The sequence below is a fragment of the Diprion similis genome, chromosome 11, assembly GCF_021155765.1.
Source record: "Diprion similis isolate iyDipSimi1 chromosome 11, iyDipSimi1.1, whole genome shotgun sequence".
NCBI lineage: Eukaryota > Metazoa > Arthropoda > Insecta > Hymenoptera > Diprionidae > Diprion > Diprion similis.
The window spans coordinates 8,690,794-8,716,349 of record NC_060115.1 but is presented as its reverse complement, the minus strand read 5'-3'; the positions used below and the strand labels follow the sequence as shown (position 1 = coordinate 8,716,349).

At 37.0% G+C, this 25,556-nt stretch overlaps 4 protein-coding genes across 7 annotated transcripts; 3 read left to right on the top strand and 1 right to left on the bottom strand.

Annotated features, from left to right (window-relative positions):
• Positions 1–1,457: 1,457 nt before the first annotated feature.
• On the top strand, positions 1,458–10,756 carry LOC124412592. Its single transcript, XM_046892593.1, has 4 exons — positions 1,458–1,699; positions 8,695–8,821; positions 8,967–9,177; positions 9,975–10,756. Exons 2-4 carry the CDS (start codon positions 8,700–8,702, stop codon positions 10,098–10,100), a joined length of 459 nt encoding a protein of 152 aa, XP_046748549.1. The 5' UTR covers positions 1,458–1,699; positions 8,695–8,699; the 3' UTR covers positions 10,101–10,756.
• A 295-nt stretch (positions 10,757–11,051) lies between these two features.
• Positions 11,052–15,151, top strand: LOC124412589. The gene is made up of 7 exons (XM_046892589.1): positions 11,052–12,268; positions 12,420–12,584; positions 12,708–12,863; positions 13,003–13,231; positions 13,327–13,413; positions 13,550–13,846; positions 13,996–15,151. Exons 1-7 carry the CDS (start codon positions 11,238–11,240, stop codon positions 14,068–14,070), a joined length of 2,040 nt encoding a protein of 679 aa, XP_046748545.1. The 5' UTR covers positions 11,052–11,237; the 3' UTR covers positions 14,071–15,151.
• LOC124412591 (mitochondrial ornithine transporter 1) lies at positions 14,135–16,683 on the bottom strand. Its single transcript, XM_046892592.1, has 5 exons — positions 16,329–16,683; positions 15,653–15,889; positions 15,350–15,513; positions 14,871–15,143; positions 14,135–14,731 (listed from the first exon to the last, which is right to left on the bottom strand). The coding sequence occupies exons 1-5, from the start codon at positions 16,417–16,419 to the stop codon at positions 14,552–14,554; spliced, it is 945 nt and encodes a 314-aa protein (XP_046748548.1). The 5' UTR covers positions 16,420–16,683; the 3' UTR covers positions 14,135–14,551.
• A 671-nt stretch (positions 16,684–17,354) lies between these two features.
• Positions 17,355–24,767, top strand: LOC124412588 (histone-lysine N-methyltransferase Suv4-20). 4 transcript variants are annotated; one of them, XM_046892586.1, is made up of 9 exons: positions 17,355–17,471; positions 18,918–19,169; positions 19,360–19,525; positions 19,768–19,938; positions 20,100–20,228; positions 20,374–20,578; positions 20,779–21,190; positions 21,884–23,824; positions 24,235–24,767. In XM_046892586.1, the coding sequence occupies exons 2-9, from the start codon at positions 18,937–18,939 to the stop codon at positions 24,632–24,634; spliced, it is 3,657 nt and encodes a 1,218-aa protein (XP_046748542.1). In that variant the 5' UTR covers positions 17,355–17,471; positions 18,918–18,936; the 3' UTR covers positions 24,635–24,767. The 4 variants fall into 4 exon arrangements, with proteins under 4 accessions (XP_046748542.1, XP_046748543.1, XP_046748540.1 ...); XM_046892587.1 differs by lacking the exon at positions 17,355–17,471 and adding an exon at positions 17,482–17,777 and having other exon boundaries at positions 20,374–20,563; XM_046892584.1 differs by lacking the exon at positions 17,355–17,471 and adding an exon at positions 17,482–17,777.
• The last annotated feature ends 789 nt before the right edge of the window (positions 24,768–25,556 follow it).

Genomic DNA, 25,556 nt, shown 5'->3' with positions numbered 1-25,556 from the left:
GCTTCTATCTCTCCATTAACTTTTCCCCGAGTAATTTGGCGCCTACCTCTCGGACCGACAGCTAATGGGTTGATCAATTACATTTATATTCTCCAGCTGTCACATTGATGTACGCATATACATTCGTCTAGTATTCGTAGCTAAGTTATTCGACAACTCGCGGAGATTCGTCGAGTTACGCGAGTGTTAACGATTCCAATTTTCCAAGCCTCTCTCACCTGGAGCCGCGATTATCGTCCTTATGCTCCAGGGAATTACAGCGTTTAAATTCTTCGCGACCCTTTTCTATTATGCATATCGTTGTTGCTGTAGGTGTTTTTGTTTTTTGTTTCATTTTTTTTACAAACTTTTTATCGCGTTAGCACGACTCACTCGTGTATTCTTATTTTTTAAGCTCTTTTTCTCTCTCTCTCTCTTCAGCGTTTAATTTGCATAGAGTAACTCGGCCGCCCTACGAATGGCCGCAGAAAATATACTCGCTGCCTGATCTACAAGTCCCGAAGATGCAACGCGGTGTGAGAATATGCAAACGTTAACGATGCGAATTGTCTCGACGTACCAAAAAGGACGAAAGAAAAACGAGAGAATGGAAGGATAGAAGGCGAACAGACTTTAGGCAATAAAACTACACGCAAGGATAATCTATAGATTAATGGAATAAAACGTTTTAATTTGTTTAACTACTAATCCATCAACTTTCTAAGATCTTTGGAATATTTCCGTGAAATTTCGAAAAAAGTCTATTTTCAGGAATCTCGAAATTGAGATATCCTTAAATCCTTCGGTGGCTATATTTTGTTAGACGTAACAAAAGTCTTTGTCAAACCTGAAACGGGTGTGATTTTTTTTAGTACACGAGATTTATTTTTTATATAAAAATATCCTGAAAACCCGATAAACGTCATATGTTATAAGAACTATTTTTATAGCCTGGAAAAAATGAAACATGAATAATTTGATCAGACGGTATTCAATATTGGCTCGCATTCCTTCGATTTCGCGTCATTATTTCGCTATAAAAAAATAAATAAATATAAATATCGCACTCAAGTTGTGCCAAAATTTTTCGTTTCGCCATACAAAACACAGCGACCAAAGGACTTAAGGATCATATTTCAATTTTGAAATTCCCGAAAACAGCTTTTTTCCGAAACTTCACGTCGTTGAGATAGTATTAAAAATTTTGTGCGAGCTATTTTTTAGTGAAAAAGTACAAGGACTTCGAAGAGAGGGAAATCTGACGAAACAAAGCCTTTTCCGAAGTTTCCGAATCGTCCTCGCAGATGCTCTCCACGCATTAGCCTGCGTAATAAAATACAACTTTATGGCGAAACTATTTTTCTGTGACATCATAGTTGCGTCGAGGTGACGTCACACCGCGCAAAAGACAACGGAAACATGGCGAAGAAGGGGCTTCTCGAGTCGCCGAGTATATAAGCGGGGGCGCGCAAGCTCTACCAATCATTCGCTCGACGATCCTTAAGCCCGAAGGTTTGGTACCCCGGTTCCTCAAGTGCGACACGTCGCTGTATCAACACGCCTAAACCCTCGCCCGTTTCCCCATCGCTCATTCCGACAAGTAGAAAACACAACAGATATAAATAAAAATATAGTAGAAGCTGAAAACACCCTGTGCACACAAGGATCAGAAGTTTTCGTTTGCAGAAGTTCCGTGCGGAAATCCTCGCTGCAGCTAAAAGTAAGTTGCCACGATCTCGTCTCTTTTTTTTTCCCTTCTCTTTCTCTCTTCGAACATTTATTTTTTCAATTTTTACCCCTCAGATTATATCGCGAATTATGTAAAGAGCGATAAAAATATTTTGCTTAACTCTTCTATAGACTTTCAGCAATTTGAAAAATGTTTGCATAATTTTTTTTTCTACTCAAACCAAGACACGTGGTTTTGTTATAATTTTGTTCGGAATAAACAAGCTTCCGGGCTTTCTTTTATGCCGGTTTTCAAAACGACATTTTTAATCGAGGTCTGTGATTGTTGATAAAAATTGTCAAAAAATAAAAATCTTAAGCGTAAATCAATTTTTGACAACTCGTACGACTGCTTTAAATTTTCACCGAGCAACTTTTTACCGCGACTCTTGAATGGCGATTGCGGCAACGAGTGGCTGCTTTTCGAATGCAGACACCGAGACGCCGTGGCGTCCCACATCTCCCAGACTCTTGGGGTCCTCTTTTTCTCTTCCTTTTCTATCTTTCGTCCAGCTCTCGCGGATACGCAGAAGTCACGCTATCGCGAACGAGCCATTCTTTCATTCATGGCCACTGCACCATACGTCAAGGCTCTTTTTTCTATCCCCTCTTTACAGGGTGGAAAAATATGATCATTTGTGCAAACTTTTGCTTAGGGATTATGTTTTCTTTTTCCTTATTGTACTGTTTCGATGTGAACATATATAATATTAATTTACAATATATACAAACGCGAATGAAAAGTTAATAATCGATTCAAATACGCAATTTCATTTTATATGAAAAAAAAATTCACTCCGTTATTCGCCGGAGCATTTTCAAAATTTTCATTCTAAATATCCATCTGTAGGCATTTTCCATTCGTACGTACGCGAACGAAAATTTACCGCCAACAAATAGAATATTTATCAGATTCATGTTTCATTCAGAAGAATTCAAATCGATGATAAATAACTCCGTAAATATTTCCGATACACGTGAATATCTGCCGCAAATTGTACGAGAAAACGGTTTCCGGCAATTAATTTGTCCGCCGTTTTGCCCCCGGAAATAATTCAAGTTTCAAAAATCACCGCGGAATACTTGCGTTTTGGTAAAATTTTTTAATCTGCAATGTATTCGGTACTTTTAAAAATCAACATCAAAATTGTTACTTGCAATCACATGCAAAAATTCACACCTACTCTAATCTCAGGCTGTTTTGAATAAATTTTTTTCACCTCAATTTTTTTTACAATTTATTATTTTGTATAAAAATTTACATGCTTTTCTCTCTCTCTCTCTCTCTCTCTCTCTCTCTGTGTGCCTCTCAAGTTCTATATTCATGCAAATACACGGTTATTTTTCGTCAACGTAGTCAGGGATTCTACGTGCATATGTATGTAGGTTCAATTATAATCTCGTGCGAAAGGTGATTACACTCACGCATAAAAATTACACGGGAATTTTCATGAAATACGTCTTTTTCACCTTTGGCGGTATTTTTATCAAGAATTATCACGCCGCGCGCCGCACTCCAGCTAATTTCGCGCAAACAATCCAAAACCCGTTTGATTTTCTGTAATAATATAATTATAGCAGAATCACAAAGTCAAAGCCACCTCGACATCGGCTGCCTAAAAAAAAAAAAATCTTTTCTCTCCTCTACCTTTCATTTTCACCCTAAGCCTGCTTCTCATTTGACTTTCATTTGAACGCTGCACAATTTAGTAATAATTTTATTTCAGTTAATTATAGTTTCGATGCACGAATAAATAATTTAACCGATTTTTTTTTCTTTGTTCTTCTTTTCCAAATCTGATCCTAATTTTTTGTTTTCAATTATTCATAACTACTCGTAAATTGTAGCATAGCAAAATCTTCGACTCAACGGATTCACGATTCGGTTGATTTTACCACAAATTCGACGATCAAAATTTGCGATGCAATTAAATATTCGCTTCTATTATGCAAACGGTGTCACCGAGTACCGAATGCGAAGATTTCACTCGCTGATGGAATCCCTGCACGAGGATGTCGGCGTTGTCTAAACTTTCCTTATTCACGAACGGCCTCAAACTGTAATTGGTCGATTAATTAAGTGTTTGGCGCGAAATAATTACAGCTGCGTTGGCGCTGCAGCAACTCGATCACCGCATAAATAAAGACCAATTTCAGTTCGTAAAAATCGGAGGACCAATTCCGGAAGTTCATCTAGCACTCGCGTTTGCTTCGGATCGACGAGCGATGAGAGAAATTATTCGACGAAGAAATTTCTTCTCTTCTCCAATTCTAAGCTGAGTGTAAAGCTGAGATTAGTTGCGAAGACGCGATCCTTACGGATCGGTGGACCGCCTAACTTCTAATATTATCTTTACCTACGAGCGGTCAATTAAATTTACAAAGTTCCAATGCTGTCCAGAAATGTTCGGACCCTTCGGCTCGGCAGCCGCAAAGTCTTAACGTCCTTTGAACGACGGAATCCTTCAAGTTCGGAGTCAGATCGGCTGCTCCGGAAACTTTAGTCTGAACCGAATATCCCGCCAGCGGCACTTTCGAAATCCGAGCTTTCGATCAACTTGGTACGCCGAAAGTTTCTATTTTTACTTTTTACTTTTTTCTTTCATACCATCCGCAGCTTACTTCTGCACCCTCCGGGATTATTATTCGCGAGAAGTTTGTACTTTCTTATATATGTCATTGCATGGGCAAAATGTAAGTCCGTTCTCGCCACTTTTCTTCTTCGATTTCAGATTATGTTCATGCGTATTGATTTCTCATATCTCATATTTCTTCAACTGTATACTTACATAAAAATTTAACGGAAGAATATAAAAGAAAATTGTTTTCGAAAAACTTTGTGCCTATAACTTTGTCTTAAATCAAGAAATAAATAATAAATCTTTCGCGATATTCATATGGCAGAGGAAATTTTCCGAAATTGACGAGAAAGGAAAAAATGTTTGACGTCAATTTTCTATAAAGTTTTAATCACTTATATCACGGCAGATTAATAATTTGCGGATTCACCGTGACAATCGAGTTTTATAATGTTATTACATGTACGCACACTTTCGGTATCTTCGGCTTAGAAGTCAGACAAGATTTCGAACCGTTTTATCGCTGAGACAAAGGGTCAAAGAGTGTTTTAGGAGTCAGAGGAAACAGACAAAATGGATTTTTTTTACTCCATATTTTAAAAGTTTAGACCTTTAAGAATAAACTTCTAAGAGAATTTTTCTAAATTCAAATCATTTTCGAAGTTGCAGTTATTTTTGACACTACAAGAGTCAAAAACATGTCGACCAGGACGCGCCTTTTTTTGTAGTCCCCACTTTACCAACCTCTAAATTTTTATATTTTTATTTTTTGTATTTTTGAAACATCAATAAAGGTCTTGTAAAACAAATGGATGATAAAAATGTTTTTTTTTTTGTATCTTGGTTAGAAAAATGCGTAAAATTTAGGCCTCTGGACCAGAATACCTCCTTAAGCAGGAAATCAACCGGGTGTAAAAAGCGTGGATTTGGCAGTGAAAACGGGAGCTACTGCGGCGTGAATTTTGTGTAAATTTCAAACTATGTCGGGCGGTGAAAATAATAGTAGTAGTGATGATAATAGGAACGAAGTGGCGTGTGGTAATCTAGCAAACAACGTTGCAGTGAGTGCGCGGGGAATTTTATTCAGCAAATGGGAAGGAATTTTCGTCGCGCAAAAGTGTGTTAGATGTAATCTCTGGATAGCTAATTAGCAACAAATGACCAAAGTTTAGAAGTTTCTCACTCCTCTAATTATGCTTGACTTTGCTTGATTTAATTATTCTGTTCTACGCTGATTGACGAACCTAGTTTGTAGAGCGAAAAATACTTTACGAGACTGGATTGCTCGATTCAAAATCATCTCGTCGCTACTTACCGAGTCGATCAATTCACAGTCATTACATTACACCGAGGCATTCGAATTGAATACGATTTTTCCCAGTCACATCGTGCAAAAATCTTTCACACACATCTAGCCACTTAATATGAAATATGTAATTTGTTGGGTGAATTTTTGGCAAGTTTGCAATCCAGTCCGTCGTCTGTAACTTGGCATCTGCAAGTGCACTGCGACTTTTCTAAAATCTGTGCATTTTGTCCGGAATTTGGCAATAAGTTCGGTGTTTTAAACTTCGAGAAGTTACCGAACCGCTAATTTACCTTTGCGGTAAATTTTCACTATTCGTTATTGTTGAAATTTTTGGCATTCGAAATTGTTTTGGTAAATAAATTTATACACCTACTTGATTTATCGAACAAAAATTGAGATATCAAGATTCACCCGAAACGTGACACGGATTTTGGGGAAGGAAAAACTACGTTCGCGTCGCTTCTTTGTTAGCAGGATACGAGAATAACGCAACTGAAACCGAAGTAGCATTTTAAAAGAATGTTCAGCAACAAATATTCTCTCTTCTCAAAAATATGCTTCTTTACGAAAATATTTATTTATATTATAAATATCGTTATCATTGATGTATCAGTTATTACAGTCTTTCTTTCATCGAAACCTCTTGTAATTGCAAAATGGTCTCTTCTCTTAATTGCTCATTACACAATCGGAGAATGCACTTTATATTTAGTAATTAGTAGCTTAAGTCCAGACGAGTGATTTCACGTTTTCGTACAAAACTACGGCTACTTTGTTTTACTGAAATGTCATTACATTATCGCTAAATTCATTCGTTTATTCATTCTGCAATCACCGATCCACGCATACTTAAATATAGTATAGATCTGAAAAAATGCTTTACATTTTGCAGAGAATTCTTAACGTGCTTGTGATTAAAACGCGCCTAATTACTGTCAGTCTTATTTTGAGAAAGAAGTTTCGGGAATTAAGTGAAGAAAAAACTGAAATGCAAAACACGCTGAGCAAATTGCGCTCTTAATTACGATCCCTCGGGGGTGACAAATAAATTTTACACACTTCGGAATTAGGAACTTTCTATGCAAAAGTACATATACATTTCAAGTTAAACGATGATTTTTACATCCCATTTTCTAAACACTGCTCTATATCAGTTTAGTAATAGTTTAGTAACAAACACTCATTACCGTAAGTTTCCTGTCAAACTCTGCAATGTATTATAAATTGTTTTCAAATTTATCGCTAACTGAAAAGACTCACGGGACGCTGACCAATCAGAAAGCATCGCGCAATACAAACTCTGCAAGCATGGTGTACACAGCTTTTGAATGGTCAGTGTGAAACGTGGAAGAACATTATAATTAACATGTAAGATAAGCCTGTTCGCCGTCTTAACGATTAAACAGGCATTCAAGCTGTTCACGGTGCGAAAACTATTTTTAAAAGTAATAAAATCGTGGTTGTTGTTATTATTTTCCTTGTGTTTTTGGGAATATTGAAAACGTCAGAGGCCCGTCAATATTATCGCCTTATTTTTTTCGTTTTTACATATTAAGAAGACGACAATTTATCAATCTTCGTATCGCGTGTCACACTTAATACCCGCGTTATCACGTACAAGCGATATTCTTGAGAGAATTTCTTAATGTGATTTCGCGTGCTGCTCGAGATTCGCATGGAGGAGTAATAAATCGACAAATATCACGTAAATAACTGGGTTGAAAAGGAGTCCGGAGAGGCTCGCCAATTGTCGATTGTCCGAAAATTATTCACACCCCTGTCATGGAAGGGATGAATTCAGTGCTATTAATAAGGATACACAGGAGAATTAATATATAATCTCAGATGCGGTAAATTGGGTGTCAAACCGGTCCATCCTCTCCTCCTAAGGAACTTTCTACAAAAGCTTTGCACCTGCAAAACTTCCCACGCTGTTAATTATCAAAGCTCGAGAGATAATCCTTTGATGAAAATAATATATCGACACCGACAACTATATTGCGAAAACTGTACCCTATCACGAAATGCGGTTTCTGTTCTTACGCATTGAACCTTTGCTTATTAAATAAACGATGTGCGATAAGAGATCCTTAAGTGAAACAAAATTCGATCTTAGTTTAACAAATTCAACTTTATTGACATATAAATTGCGATTCCCATTCTTGGGTAGTGAACCTAATTATCTACTTGTGAAATAAACTGTATAATGCAATCAGAGATTGACAAGTGAAACAAAATTCGATCTTATAGTTTACCAAATTCAATTTTATTAACTAATACAGTCGCAAGTTCGAAATTCTTACTTCTTTCTCTCCTTTGAAAGAGAAAACTCAGAGTTCGACAAACACGACTTGTTTCAAATCTCACTTGCAACGTGATATAAACGATCGTATATCATGTAACTGGGAGTTGAATCGGACCAGCTCAGTATTGATTCTGAAATATAAGATGATGATCGCGCTTTCTAAGTATCTGGATCGCAATGCATATAATAGCGGATTATTTTCCCATGGGATAAGCTTTTCAGCAGGGGATGAGATTGCGTCGTCACTCTGCATCGAGCCGGGACGGCGACAGTGAGTCTGAAATCGTAAATATCTTGCGAAACTGCACGAATTTCTCTTCTCGGTTACTGTATATATAAATGCTCTCTTCTCTTTTCGGCGCTAATGCAGCGCATCACGAGTTTGAAGAATGTTTGCACTCGAGCTTATCGTTTATTTTTATACGCTGAGTAGGTCGACGTAACGAGTTTGAAAAAAGGAGAAACGGATCAAAAATTTAATTTTGAGACTTGAAAATTTCTACTAACTAATTAATTGAGTTGAGCTTCTACTTGTCGACCTTTGCTTGAAGAAGCGACGCGTTTGGATCGAATTTAAGGAGATCAAGAGCAGGGTCGGCTAATCAGTGCGAAGTAATTCGCAACGGTTAGGAAAAAAATTAACAAAAAAATTTTAGCATGCAGGTCTTCAATGTTATATTTTCATTTTTATTTCGTTCGCTTTGATTCACGCGCCAACGAAGAAAGTTTTAAATCTGTCTTCTAGCCATGTTAAAAATGTGTTATTAATATTGTGAAAAAAAATTATTTTCCAGGGACGATGACTTTTCAAAGATGCGCTTTCGTCGTGGGAATTTTTATCTGCTATTCGGCGAGCTTGATACATGCCGATTTTCCCAGATTGCGAGAGGGAAGGCAGATGAACATCGGTGAGATCTGCCTGTAAGTTGTAGAAAATTCTATTTCAAATATAATATTGAAATTTGGTAGGTTTTTTCCGATTTCATTGAGAAATTCCTCCATTATTTTCAAATTCGTCTCTCTGGAAATACAATCATAAGATGACAGAAATTTTTTCCATCCACAGGCAATATCCGTTTCATCCTCAATGCCGGGGAATTCAAAGTAAAAGATCGTCGTCTCCAACGAACGAAGTTGACTATCGTACCGCACACAGACTCGAGGATCTCTTTGGAATGACCGACAGCTCAAGGAAGTCTTCTCATTCCTCGCGATCCGGCAACAATATCGACAACAACTACGACAGATCGAGACTTTTGACTGCACTACTGGACAGGGTAACTATGATGATGAATAAAATAAAGGCAATGTACGTGAGTGGAAAAAATTGGGCCCTTCGTTCTTCTGTGAAAAAAGGCCCAACGCTTGAAACGCTGTAAATTTGCGTAAATTACAAATAGAACTTTAAATCGAAAAAAATTTTGAAAGTGAGAATCTTGGCTTCAAGCTCTGTTTTCCACATTTTGTTTGTTCGCATTCTTTTTCAAGTAATTCTTTTTTTTAAGTCATATATGAGAAATTTTTAAAGTGGACCTTTGACTTCGCGGAGTTATAAATTATGAAAAGAATTTTTTTTTTAGATTTTCGCTGGTTACATGGGATCGAATTTTATCGGACACTATTTCTTTTGATATTCTATAACTTGACGAGAAGAAATCGTATACAAATTTCAAAGAAACCAATTTGAAGGGAAAAATCTGTGTTATAAAATGGTTATCTTGAAAATATAAAAACAATTCTCTTCGCTGTGTATGACCGGGTGCATGAAGTCGAAACGGTTCACTTTACAAATTTGATAATACTGACTTGAGATAGGATTTCTCGAGGCAAAATTCCTGAGATTAAACCTGGAAATTGGGGCTTGAAGCAAAAATCTTCAGCATTGCTGTTGTTTCTATTTCAACTTACTACTTGCAATTTGCACAAAGTTACAGCGTTTCAAAGTTGGATCTTTTTTCGGCCAAAAACAGTAGGAAGTGTTAATTTTTTTCCACGAGTATGAACGTCGTGTTTGCATAATTGAATGAAGTACTCCGAAGTGGGGATTGATCGATATTTTTCATCTCTTTTTCAGGGCTTGAATCCCGACGTAGTTTACGACTGGTACATGACCCAAGTCCAGGAGAAAAATGGCGGGAACAAAGGACAATTCAACGAAGACAATTTTCCGGGAAGTAGCGTGATCGGCGATGACTATTAATTTTTTAACAATGAGCTCGTGTAATCTACCTACGAATCAATTTTTTCGATACTCAACAACAATATTCTTGTATATATACACGTACAACTTGTCCTGCAAGCTTTCTGAAAGAATTCTAAAAATTGAAAACCAAAAAATGACGAACGTGTACGTAAACGTATAATTGTATAACCTGTTATAATTGGCATCATTAAAGCGAATCGGTACCCATGATATGAAACTATTATATATATATATATACATGTGTATATTATATATGTTATGATTGTTATGCTGTTTCTGGAATTGACAAGTATGGAGGGTATGTTATAACGTTATTGCATATATTACTCTGCCACAAATGTCGTAGAGAGAGTACCGACCTCGTTCAGTCGAAAAATTTGAAACTGTATTTAAGGCAGGCATGGAAAAAGGGGGGGACAAGGCGAGAAATACTGCGCAGTAAGCGAACTGCTTTAAAAATTTTCGAAATCACCAATATCTTGTAGGATAAGGCTTTCGAGAGTCTGGATTGAGCTGAACAATACATGACAATTACTATGTCACAAATAAAGTCGAAGAAGAGCAACATTTAGACCTAAACCCTTTTTCCAAATATGTATCGAGGTTTGTACGTGAAATAAATCGACTTCTGGCTGTTGGACATGAAATGAATTTATTCACACTTCATTATCATTCAATAATTTGCAGGAAAATCTAGTTCATAATTCGCTCCGGGTTCTGGGATTTTCAGTGTTTATTGATGAAGAATTTAAACACGGTGCTATTCTAATTGGGACGAGTTAAAGTTCGACTTAACAGATCATCTTTTCAAAGAGGGAACAAACAGGTTTATTCCGTATCTGTATTTAAGGTTATGTAGTACTCCTACCCTTACCGACCGGGCGAATATCACAATTTGAATAGTCATTGAATAGCGGGATCGACAGAAACACGTGGGCCATTGAGATTCGCGTTCGAGAACCCGCGCAGCGTGGTTTTTCTCACATAACCTCAAATCGAATACTAGCCAGGGAATCAATCTCAATCTTTCTAAGCCTGTGAACACAGCGAACTTGATGTACTCCCCAGCAGAAACTGAGTCGTGTGAATATTTCCTTAACATTGTTTTAAACTTCGTTCTCATAGCTACAAGTTATGCTTAGACATCTATTGAGGCGTCGAAGCGAGGTATTTATCACTGTTAGAAGGTGCGTGGGTAAACGTCAAATAACCAACAATGCGGCGTCGAGTTGGGTCGTGGAAAAAAATAAGAAGAAGACGTTGCTTCAAAATGTGAGAAATAATTGTACCGCAAGTCGTACCGTGGAATATGAATATGCGAGTAATACAAATCATGGAATCTTGGAACAATCGGATCAAGTTCCCCCAACTTTGGAGGTTTTCGAGAACGCCGAAGAGAAGTATGCGCACTCAATTATGGAGGCAAGAGAAGCTTACGCTGAGAATCTGGTCCAGCCATTGCCAGCCTGCACCGAGGAGATAGCAGAGGAGGAAATAGAGAATTACTTGAATAAGAGCTGGAAGGGGTTACCTATCGAAGAGATAGTTTATGCCTTCAAGAGGATATCGTACTACGCCAAGAAAAATGGCGAGTGTATCACCGATGAAAAGTATTGTAAATTTATCAGATATTTAATAGAAAATTGCAAGAAATTCACGGACTCTGAACTCAGCGACGTCTTACGATTCGTCACTCTCTGGCCTCTGAAACACCACAGGCAAGACCGAAGTTTCGAATCATTTTACAAAGCTTTGGACAAGGACTGCATACGTCGAGCTCCAAACTGGTCGCCGAACAAGGCGCTGTATTTCTGTGACCATTGGTTCTCCTGGAGACTCCTCAAGTACACGGACTTCTCTTGGTTTATTATGAATAAGAATATTCTTAAGCCGAGCAAATTGACGCCAATTAATTTAGTACAATTTATGTTCTATGTTAATTGTTGTCGAGTACGTCCTGGTAGTATGTTCAATCTTGAGTACCATCTTACGTCTTGCGTCGACGAACTTGATATTAGCGAGCTGGCCATCGTATCAATGGGATTTTTTAAAACCCAAACACCAATTAGGAACCCTAACTTATTGGTGAAAATAATCGACCGAGTGATCAAAGATATTGATACCATCAATGAAATTTGCCTATCATCTATCATGAAATCCATAAGGTGAGATGATCGGCTGTCTAAAACCCTAGAGCATAAAAGAATGTTTGATATCACTGTTAATTTTAGGTACATATGTAGATCAAGTTTATGATCTGACTTTCGATCATTATTTATGATACGTTATTATTTTTAATGCCTCTACATTTCCCAGGCTCTCATCTAATATTCAGGAAGGGTCTGACATGATTAAGAAATTAATTTCATCTACCCTACCGCAAATACCCAGACTTTCGGTGCAAGCCGTAGTGCACATTGTTGCAACTTGTGTATCGCTCCGCCTCTATCATACAGAGGTATTGACTGCTTGTATGAAAAGGTGAGATTCAGAGGCAAACTCAACATCGTAATTCCCGAAAGATTCAATAGCCCTTAAAAATCCTGTCTTCTCAAGGGACGCGTTTATGGTTTATTAACAGATTAATGTGTAAAATCAACTTAGGTTTACCGAGACTAAGAACAACGCCAGGCTGAAGGACCTAGAGCGTTTAATGCTTGGGGCATCCTGCTTTAATTTCACTCCTGACAAGTATCCTGACTTCTATGAAAGTATCCTAGATGAATTAAGGGATAGCAGTAGGACGGAAGAATTAAAGAGGTACGTTCATTTTGCCAAACAAACTATAACTCTCTTTTCACTGAAATGCCAGATAAATTCCATTTCAAGTCTACCAGAGACAATTGTATGTGTTGACCCAATTATAAGTCTGTCACACCATTTATTTTTGTTAAAACAGATACATAAGTTCGTTGGCTAACTGTTTGCAATACCTTAGTATTGTGAACGTCTATCCAAAGGATTTGATCACAATGGTGTTGGACCCTAATGATCTTAGGTTGGCATATGGGCCAACAGCATACAGCTTACCAATTCAAATATTATTTATTGATGCAAATGTTGAAATAGAAGTCCCAGACTACACAGGCCCAAGACTTGACATAAAGTCACGAACTATGATAACTAAGGTAGTGTGAATTAACCAAGGAACTCTCTGGGAAGCATCAATTAGTGTTTTCATATCATGTATCTACATATACGTATATTTGTGTTAATTTTGCAGAAAAATGTTTCCCGAACGCCAAACAAAGATACTACAAAGTTGAATATTCGAAACAAGCTTACGGTTGATATTATGAATACTCTTGAGGTTTGGTTAATTATTACAAAATTATTTCGTATTGATAAATCTGTACTAAACTGAATTGCAATGATGTACGTTTTTCTCACATATCCATTGGATCAACGCGAAAAATTAACACATTAATTACAAAAAATTTTTCCAGGCAATCTTTAGCTCGAGTGAAATGATGCATCTAGATTTGGTGTTACCACAATTTGTGGATAGAGATGTGATTATTTGTTTGGATAAGAATAATTCACCACTTCCCGTGAAACAAATAATGGGTCAAATTCCTTTCGGACAAATCAAAAGAGCACCAAAAATATATCCCGAAGGATGCAAATGGCTTGCAGTAGTCGTTTGTACACCTGGTTGCTTCATTCAGAACACTAATCTTCTACTTGGCAAAGACCTCACTAAAATTAGGCTGTTGGAAAAAATAGGATACAAGCCAATTATTGTACGTCTTCTTGGTAGAATCTTTTTTATATATCAAGTGAAAAAAAGCTACGTTCATTACAACAGATTCTGTTCGCCATATCAAAAACATATAAACGCATAATCATGGTCTGTGATAATGATTTGATTTTGACCTATTCAACTTTGCAGGTATCATGGCATGAATGGGATTCGAGACAGCTGATTCAGAAAAAGTATTTGGAGCAGAAAATTCTTGACCAATAATTTCTGAAAGTAAGATGACCTCTCTGCATCGTAGGAAAATTGTAAATTCAGTCTGCAAGTATGAACAGAACAACACATTTTATTTACAACAAATATGTTACATGTATTATAATTATTTTTGTTATTAGATGTGTTTGTGTACACCTATAAAAATACGCAAGATAATTATCTTTTCTGTTGAAGAATATTGTCATGTTCCTGTTCTAGGCGTGCAAAGGTGACAAACAGTGTCTAAAAGTCTTTGTATAACGGTTGTACAATATATAATCTATTGTACAGCACGAATAGAGACATGGGATTTACAGGAAATGACATTTTTCAGTTGAAACGTGTGAAAATGCATGAAAATGTTCTAACTAAAGACTAATTCTGTTCCAATTCTCCCAAAAGAATTTTCATCCTAATATTCAATCCGACTTTCGACTACCATGAATTGAAGATTTTCCACTTGTAACTCAGTTCATAATTGAATAATCCGGAATCAATCATCGAGATACTTGAGCATCAATCCTTTCGAATATTCGTATGTAACAAATAGTGTTGCGGTAGCGGGTACTGTTCTGATTAATGTTGGTTTTAAGCCATTGTATAGAGCACCGATACCTTCGGTTCGAACAACATCTTTGAGAATAATATACACCGGTTTTCTCAGATTCTGGACCTGCATAACAAGACAAATTATTAGAATGTACAGTTCCAAATAATTTAACTTGGCTTTAGCCGACGTGGTGAAATAGGGTGCAGATGGGTATAAACCCTTAGCGAAACCCTAAAGAAAGAAATAAAAATGCCTAACAAACCTGTATTCTGCTTTTAATTACATCAGCTGGGAATATGACAAGCCAAAATATTACACCACCGGCAGCTCCAGCTATCATTGTATTAATCCAGCCAATATCCTCTTTATTTTGTCCTGGTTTTGCAAGCAATTGTCGCGTCGTTTCATAACCACCAAAAAAGCAAAAATATCCAGGCATTTCTCTACCAATGGTAGATAAAAGGCCCCTAAATAAGCCCTGAGGACCCTCTGCACGTACAATTTGTTTTGTCAATTGCCAGGGTCCAATAAAATTCTGTAAAAGACATTGAAAATTATATTATTGTACACGAGTTTGTGAAATTAAATATCATAGTATCAGTGTGTCTAATTTTCAATCGCAAGAGTATAACCCGTTTTCTTATACATGTGATTTCCCATGAAAATTATTACGACATACCACGATGAGAATCTTTATCATTTTTTTTTGACAAAAATTTTCAATGTACTATTCCTACATACAACACGTTCACCTGGAGCTGCTTTTTGTGTGCCAACTTCTCTCATAGCCTGCAATTGGCATTTAATCAGTTCCGTGGGACAAAGTGATAAGGATGAAAAAAATGCTGCAAAAAAACCAGCCCAGGCATTCCCCAGTAAACTCAAATCTTCTACTTTCTGAACACCTGTTAGAAAACACAAATTAGGAAATCAAAATAAGACAAGTTAAGTAATTCGAGTAAAGTGACTCGTTCAACTTAAAAAATATCTAAAGTCGATAAACTATTGTCTGTTATTTGTTAAAACACGTAATTAATTTCTTACCTGTTAAATTAGCCATTGCATTTTGGCACAGTCCATAAGCTGCGAATAATACAGAATTTTCAGCAACATTTGCTGCGAGTGCAGGAATAGTCCCTGCGTATAAACCTCTGACTATACCGTCTTGTTTCAAAGTCTTCATAAAGCAGTCTACCATCCCCTTGTACAATTGGGGGAATGTTTGCATCTTTACTTTCACTGTATCTAGCGGCTGTCCAACATAGACCAGAGTTATTCCACCTAATATCATGAGTAAAGGTAAAAAATGATTAAAAACAAAATTTATGATACGAAATATATGAAATTAAATAACATTTGTGGAGTAAGGAGATAATAATCATACTCAATCTAAGAGAGAGAAGGAAAAAAAGTAGGAGAGATATGTGAACATCTGACAAAAACAAACAATTTACTGAAACTTTGATGAGAAAATATGTGTGTAAGTGTCTATCTCTGTATGACAGTCGAGACCCGAGAAAGAGGTCAATATTAAACGAAGATCAAGGTTCAAGTTATTATTTTTATTTTTTAAGTTAAAGTGCGTCCGATTGTTTGGATACTAATGAATAAATGAATAAAATTAAAAATTTAAGCAATGATAAGCTCTATTGGCTCGTTTTTTCTAAATAATAAGCTAAAAAAAAATTGATAGTTTAAAATGGAGATAATGTGTTTTCACCGAGAGAACCCGCGGTGAAGTCGATAATTCCGGTTTTCAGATTCTTCGGGCTTTTCAAAGTTCCGTGATCATCTTTGTGTTCCATGGCCATTTTCGCGCTACTTCATTAATCCAATGACTAATTCGATTAAATATCGATTGTTAGGTTAACACGTGCTTGTATCAAGGAACTTCTGTCTCTTTCTTTCGCCACGGTCAGAAACACCTTTCGCAGCTGTATAACGGCAGTGTTCAAACTATTTATAACCTTCGCCGATCAACGGCTGATACGGTACTACTTGTGTTTACAGTTTACTATGCCTAGATACGATCGAGAAAATGACAGCTTTTGAGCTAACGTGTTAATACGTGTTAAGCCGCGATGTAGTCCGATTGTGTTCAAATAGAAACACGCCTGACGCTCGAATGTGTGCCGATTGATAAGCGACTATTGAGACACATGCAGCGTGACGTGCATACGTGGGATTTGGAGATGTTCTTGATTGCGCCGGCCTCAGGAGCGTATCGGGGAGTTAGCAACTCCCAGGCCCTTCAAATTATTAATCAATTAACGAGAATTGTTGGGTTGATTGAATTTTCTTTGTGCCGTCATCGGCAATCAGTCACTGTCGATTTCATCATTTCAACCTGCGATGGTTTATCTGTGAATCGGCGTTCGATTGTAGCACGTGAACAAAGCAGTTTGAAGATTCATTCGGGCTTGAAGTAAGCCGCGAACAAACAAGTCAGACTTATTGGAAACGTAAAATTTCGAATAGAAAGCTGCGTAAATAAAACGTACTTCATTTTCACGTAATGCGAAAATTGTGAAAAATATTATTAGTTTCCACCGTCATTTTGACGCTGGAAAGGTTGTCAAGTAAGATTTTCACAATGAACGCCGAACGGTCGTCATGACAACACAGTTCTGGCACCAGTAGACAAATAATACTATGAATAAACGACATAGAAATTGATGAAACATTAGAAATAGGTGACAAGTTAAGAATCATTTTGAAGAATTTATTCCCTCTGTTCGACTGCTATTCTGAGAAGTGAGCGTAGCGCGGTACGCGAGGCATGCTAATCAGCCACTGATTCAAGGGAAAAATCATTTTTAACCGCGTGGTACCACTGAAAATATCCCTAGATCGGCATACTTCGGTGAGTACAGAAGCATACGCGATATTTTGTAGTTCCAAAACAAGAGTTTCAGCAATATTACGCCTAATATATGGTGCAAGACGTGTTAATATTTGTAATTGAAAAATACTCAAAAGTACGGGTAATGAGATGAGACCGTTTCAGAATCCGGTTAACGGACTGATACGATAAAATTGTTTAATTTTTCCAAGTGCGTATCGCGGTCAACCTGCCATGATTGCTCGGAACGCGTCTTCTCTGCGCTGTGAAATATCGGAAAATATACCTAAAATGCGAGAACCCTGCTATAAGGAGCGGCATTTTACGGTAATTATAATAATATTCGGACACCGAGTGTCACGCTCGGATCAAAATATCGGGTCAACTTCTCAAATTGAATCCACAATAAAGGAGTAAACGGATATCGAGCAGGCACTCGGTTCGTCTGCGGCCATTAGGGCATGGTCGCCAGAGCCTCTTGTCAAATTGTCAAAATATTATAAATTTTGCTTAAATTCAATAACTCATCACCATTGTAGTTATCGCATGATTATCACTATGCGAAGCTTCACTTTCAGTGTCACAAAGTGTCATATTAATTTATGAATTATCATCTTTTTTTGGGGTTCTCCCTTTATAAAATGCAAGGTGTCTTACTTTCTTGTAAAGATGTAGCATGTAACATCCAACAATCTTGACTCTCTATCAGGATAGGTTTACTGGATCACATTGTTACAGCTTCGATCAGTATAACAGCATTTACATTACACGTAGTTATATCGAATACTTCTAGTCATTTGATCAACTGTTAGCATTCTTAATCTTCCAATGAATTGTACAATGGTTTGTGAGAATTCATCACTGGTCACAACATCATTCATTCATTCACCTATCCGCTCCTTCAAATCAAGCAAATTTCTCTCTTAGGCCCAGGTGTCTAATATATTAGACATGCATTTCACATGAGAAATATTCTGTTTCTAGGTATGCTGTATAAATGGCATTAGATCATGTTTTACCCTCATAATCTCCATTATTGTTACTGTAGATGCGTTCTCCTGTGAAATTGAATGAAATTTTATGCACCTTTATAACTGCAGTTAGCATTTTGTAAACCTCTTCATATATACCGTGAACAAGTAAATGCTGCATTAGTTTTAACATCCTGTTAAATCGTAAGCTCTAGTCTTACCTCAACTAACAAAATCTCGAGTTTTGTGATGTTGTTGAATGAAATGTTTGTTATGTTTTCTCTTGACACGTAACTCGTTACAATGAAGTACATCTTCAATAGAAAATTATTCCACCTGTAATATAACGATGCATTTTTTTGTTCGTATGTTTAGAAAGCATTTTACAGGTTTTTGTAATTTCTGTCAGACTTCAAAGTTGATCAAAGTGTTGGCAGCTTAGAAATTTTTGTTCGGAATTGAACTGATGATAGTTTATTCGTTATTCTGATTTCAGTGAGAGCAAGACCCGCAGAATGGTGGTGGATTGTTTGTCAGGTCAGGGCTCAGCAGGTGTAGCGAGAAAGCACGAGCGAAGGTTGGGAGTAGGCGGAACTGTGGGGGCAAAAATGCAGCCCAATGGAGGAAGTGGTGGTGGTGGTAGCGGAGGTGGTATGACACCCAAGGAGCTTTCTGACAACGACGATCTTGCAACGTCTCTAGTGCTTGATCCCTACTTAGGCTTCACAACGCACAAAATGAATATAAGGTATCAATCAGTTGACTGTTCAACGATCAATTTAAGGAACAAACAAAATCGGAATGAAATTGAATTCTTTCGTGAATCCTTTGTTTATTCAATATCAAAGCAATTGCAATCTTATTAATGCGAAATAACTTTTCTCAACGTAGGAGTGCACAGATTCACACTTCATAATTCTTATTTTTTAATACTCTAGATACAGACCTCTGAAAGCTAATAAAGACGAACTGCGCAAGATTATCACAGAGTTCATTCAAACTCAAAATTATGAGAAAGCCTACAAGAAATTAATGGGGGGTGATTGGGGTGCAAGATTACCCCATACGAAATCTAAACAGCAGCAGATTAATCTAGAAAAACATGTAAGTATTAAAGAAAATATAAACCACACCCATACATTGTATTCCAGGATGTATCTGATAATTATATATCAACTAACTGCTTATATTTAATGAAATAATTATTAAAGCTTACAGATATGTGCATAGAAGGTGTAAGGCGAAATACGACTTGATTTTATTTGATCTTGCAAATATCTTTTATTTTTTACGTTCGTTAACTGTATACTCTAATTTTTCTGATATAAATTATAAATTATTTGCAGATTTACCGGTATTTAAGAGTATTCGACAAAAATTCAGGGTTCGCAATTGAGCCCTGTTACAGGTACTCACTCGAGGGACAGAAGGGTGCCAAAATATGTGCAACTCGTCGATGGCCAAAACATGAAAAGATTTCATGCCTCGTAGGGTGCATAGCAGAACTTAGTGAAAAGGTTTTAATCTTTCTTTAACTACTCCAGTTTAATGTCAAGTAATCACTGATACATACTGTGAGATTTGTTTCTATGTGTAAACAGCGAGCCAATGTATTCGATATTCAGCATTGGGCAAAGCGTTTCGTTTTTAAAAATAGAAGTTATTTCAATAATTTCAGGAAGAAGCAGCTTTATTGCATCCTGGAAAAAATGATTTCTCGGTAATGTTCAGCTGTAGAAAGAATTGTGCTCAGCTTTGGCTGGGCCCGGCCGCATACATTAATCACGACTGTCGAGCAAATTGTAAGGTACAGTCAATATTGATAATCTAAGCAGCTTAGATTGTCGAAATTTGGACTCCAATATGTTGCGTCAAGTTTCCTGTCTTTTAAATATATGATTAATTAAAGCGTGAAATATTAGTTGACATTCAATTTTCAATAATTTTGTTAGTTCGTCGCAACTGGAAGAGACACTGCCTGCGTCAAAGTCTTGCGTGATATAGAAGTGGGAGAAGAAATAACCTGTTTTTATGGCGAGGATTTTTTTGGTGACGGTAACTGTTACTGTGAATGCGAAACGTGTGAGAGACGTGGGACAGGTGCATTTGCCAGTCAAAAACCAGGCGAAGAGCTTTCATCTGGTAATTCATGCAAAAGTATTGAATTTTTATTGATATTGTAATAGGCTACATATACACATATACATAAAACAGCAGAAACCATCATAAATTATCGGTAGTGCATGTTATATCTTGATCTTATTTGATAATATTTGTGTAGATTTTTTATGTATTTGTGTAACATCTTCAACCCAGATAAATGGTAGACTTTTTGATGGATTATTCAATTGTTACAGGGTATCGGTTAAGAGAAACTGATAATCGTATAAATCGTACAAAACATCGACAACAGCCTCCGTCTGGAAACAAGCAGCAGCAGCAAACTGAAAATTCTCTGGCAGATAAAAATGCCATGCTGGTTGCGAATTCTGCTGTAACACCCCTGTCTCTCAGTATGAAAGAGTTGCGACGAAAAGGGTTGACCAAGTATGACGCGGAGCTGTTGATTGCCCAGGGATGTCGGTTTTCGGACATTGCGCAACAGCCAGTAAACGTGAACAACAATGGTGAAAACCCACAGGTTCGACAACACTCTACCTCAAATCTTGTCAGCACCCGAAATCTCAGGAATAAACAACAGTCGGTGACGAGACCGGAAAGCAACAACAACAATAACAACAAAAACAGTCAAAGCCTCAGAGCTTCCAGGTATGCCTTTGTCAAATCTCGATTATGTTTAGCTTTATCCATGTTAGTGAAGTTGCATGGTAAGTAATTGTATATATTTGTGTAATCTAATCATATATCGTCACGGCTCTTAAAACTGGTAAATGCGATAGAATTTTTTTTAAAAGGGTAAGTATGATTTCTTAAAAATACTGATAGTAGTAGGAGTATTGCTCTGTAATTCGCGGTGTTTTGTACTCAATGGTCGATAACCATTTCCAAAGACTTGTATTGTACTTGTAGTGTCTAAACTACCCTATCAAATACAAAAGAATTAACAGATATCTTTTGAGCAGTGTAGTTTGGCGATTGAGTAATGAAATATACCTAGAGGGGCCATATTTACAAGTTTGTATAGATTTACGAAATACATTTCAATGCAGCAAGAATATTTTGACAACATTCATACACTTTGATTAACAATTTTCGAATGTATTAAAAATCATGACACTGAACTATTTGCTACTCAAATTTGGTGAACAACATTACACGATTAGTGGTTGTCCATCTTACTATTTGTGTTTGAGCTTTGAAACTTGAAAATTTGCAATTGATGTTTCAAGTCTAGGTAATGATGGTGTAAAGCGTTTTCTTTGTTTAATCAAATTTTGAGTTGTCAAAATGCAGTCTTGTGATATTCGTTTGCGGAATCGAACATTCGCGCATGCCTTACAGGCTTCAAAAGAGGACAGAGACGAAAAGAACCCGGGCCAGTGAAGATGACGGTTCCTCGAGGTCGAGCAGTTCCACAACAAACAGTCCAGACGAGCATGAAATGAGTATGTGCAAGAATGAATCCGATCCAACACAGAGTGAAAATGTCGAATTACTCTCAAGGCTGCAACCAGGTCATTCGAACAACGCTTTAAGAGCAGACATTTTCGATGAAAATTCCCACAATATGGGGAGACTTCATCCCAAGAATGGCGACGAAAATTCAGGAGCATCAAATGTTTTGAACAAAAATCTTCAAAACAGGCTGTCTACATTACATGCGTATGAAATGTCAAAATCTGCTCTTTCATCGATGGATAATGTTGACAAAGACGAATCTCGAGAAGTTGAATCCTATGGTATTGATAATAAGAAAATATGTTTTGATGGTCGGCAAAACTGTGGTAATTCTCTTGTTCCTTGTCTCTCGAATCTGGATTCCCTTCAGATAAATCAGCAGAACGATGGCGTGCCCAACAAATGCCATACAAATTTTGATTATCAGATTGATGCTAACGGATCGTCGAAGAATAATGAATTTCATAACTCAACTAGTGAAAAGCATGAGTTTTCAGAAGAAGCTCGTGCGTCTATTGAAAATAAAGATAATTTTTGTAAGGATATGCAAATGCAGATTAACGAACAAGAAAACGAGGAGAGAGTTAAAAGGTTCATTGGAATGCAGGTGTCTGAGGATGTCAGAGATGGTTTAATGGTGCATGAAAATACAATGGAAAATGCAAAGCACAGCTATAAGATTAACGAAGATCAATCCCACTCAATGGGCTTTCAGACAGCTTCCAATAATCAGCAAAATGGAAATTCCAGTGAAACTAGCCGGTCCAGTTCCGTATCACGAGAAATAAGTGAAACAAACAGTGAATCTGATAGAATAAATCAGGTGAAGTATCACCTGCAAGAAGAAGAATTCAGTATAATAAATACTGCCAATGAAAATTCCTTAGAAACTTATGAAAAATCGGAAGATTCTGTCCAGGTATCATCGATTGCTACTAAAAGTCATACAAATAGAAATGACGATCATCAAGATAGAGAAAATCGTAAGAATGACTCGTCAGTTTTAAGGCAAAATGGAATTGTTTCAGAAAAAAAATCTCACACACTAAATCTACGGCGTAATCACGAAAGTCTGTATGATACACGAAAACAGAGGCATGATTCTCACGATATCTTTGCAAGGAAAGACATCTCGGACGACAATACGTATGATAAAGTGTTGACGACTGAAAAAAATAATCCAGATCAAAATTTCCCAAGAAAAGAAGATACCGTGGACAATTCACACAGCATGAATCTCAGGAAATCTGAGGATCGGCGAAATATAACAATAAAAAGATTATCTCAGCAGCGAGCCAAAAGCACCGACATCAGCTTGAGGTCTCGTAGGAATCACAAACGGCTCACTGAACCTTCCTTGGAATCTGGTGTCGAGGGTGACTCGCCTGATAGTGGACAACAGACTGTTTCTACGACAAGAAACAAAAGTAAAGGAGTAAGAACTAACGGAAGATTAACAAGGAGCCAGCGAAGGGGTCACCAACGAAATGACGCAATAGCAGTGGCAGCTGTAGCGGTTGCCGATGATGATTCAGGCATTCAGGGTGATATATACGAGTTTAACGAAAAGGAAAGCAACTTGGAAGACATTGAAGTATCGGCGATAAGACGAGGCAGACATAACGACAGACAATCGGTTAGTCCAGAATCTCGGTTGCAGTTGCCACGAGGTGGCGAAGCCTTTAGCCACCTGCAGCCTCCTGCACTTATACCTGAGGAACCTTGGCCTCGCAGTGCAAATACGCAGCCTAATTCCAACAGCTGGGAAGAAAAGAGCAGTCATTTGCAGGAGAATTCAAGGACTGCTGGAGGGGGTAATGGAAGGTGAGAAAAATCGAAAATCTTCATTCGACCACAATTGATCATATTTTATCTTCTTATCAAATTGTCAGAAATGATCATTTGCGGTCTAATTTCTGTTAAAAACGACAGGCGTTTTTTTATTTTTAACGTGATTGTTGCTAAATAAGTAGATAATAAATCGCTTTAGCTTTGAGTAAAGTTTTCGGTCTGCCTTGGAATTAGCAATGTCATTTGAAATAAATCTTCATAACGAAATTTGAATTGAGATGATTTTTCTATTTCCTTCAAATTGAATTCAATACTTTCATGAGAAGCTATTTAAGCAAAGTCGCCAGTTCATTTTTGTTCGTTCAAAATTTTAATTGACAAATTACTCCAGAACAAGAGTCATGAATTACTCAGGCTGAATAATATTATGTAAATGATTATAGGCTGGTGACAGAGGAGAACAAAAGCACAAAAAAGTCGATGTCGCTACCTGACTGTCAATGGTCTTTGAGTAGCAATCAAAACTGCCAAGTTTGTCCTGCGACTCCGGAAAGAACAGGAGGGAGGCTAAAGCTAACATTACGAATGAAGCGTTCTCCAGTATTAGATGATGTTATTGAGTCTGGTACAAGCCTTAGCGAAGACAGCTATGAACCGGAATACGAAGTTTTAAGAGTTGAGGGTGTGGAGGAGGGCAGGCGTCGAAAGAAACACAAAACAAGAGACCGGGAGAGGCGGCATAAGAAACGAGAAATAAATTTAAACCCACCACCACCTCCCATGAAAAGATTACGTTTAATTTTTGGCAACGAGAGCCATACTATTGATCTACCACATTCTTAACGGATAGGTCTGGGCATATAAAAATAGTTGTAATATTATGGACAATTATTGACATTATTATCATTATCATTATCATTATTCTTTAGTTACAAAAAGAAGAAACATCTTTAAATCAAAGATTGTGTCTGACAAAGACAACATAGGAACCTTTTGCCATTGCCCATTTTTCCTTTTTTTACTACTATCAACCAGAGGCTCTGCTTACTGTTTCCGGCAATTCAATTAGTTTCAGCACCTGTGATCCATTTGAAAAGTAAGATTTTATAATAATTTACCACATTGTATTTGGTGAGATGAATATTCTGGTGCTGCATGGTGTGCAATAATCAGGCTCGACAAACCGAGTGAGTACGCGGGCTTTTGGTAACTGGTTATTTGTTTTAACTTTGATGTCAAATAAGCCGCTTCAGGAATATTGTCATGTTGATGAATTTTTTCTTGAATCAAGTTAGTCCAGTCGAGTCAAGTGTCCATGGCAGTCAGGATCCTATGGCTTTCAAGCACAGATTTTTTATTTAAAGGAATGTCAGTGTTCAATCGTTCATAAAATTCATTATGTTATAAAATGAAGGGATTTCAAAGGTGATTCTTGCATGTCTTACAGGCGAAAAGAAAAATACAAGATACGAAAAGAAAATGGATAGAAAAAAAACTTGCATTTTGCCAATACGAAAATCGCTATCTGTTAATTGTATAATCAATATAATCAATCGATTAAAGGTTTTTTCGGTATTTACATGTAATAAATATCTGCTTACTGATATCTTGTCAAATTACACCGGACTTGAAAGTATCCACGCGATACGCGTTTATACTTATGATCAGTGTATATTATAAAAAATGTGTAAGAGGAAAAAGCTCAGAAAATTGAAAGAGCAATCTACAATTATAGATTTTTCCAGACGCGATATACATTGCGTTC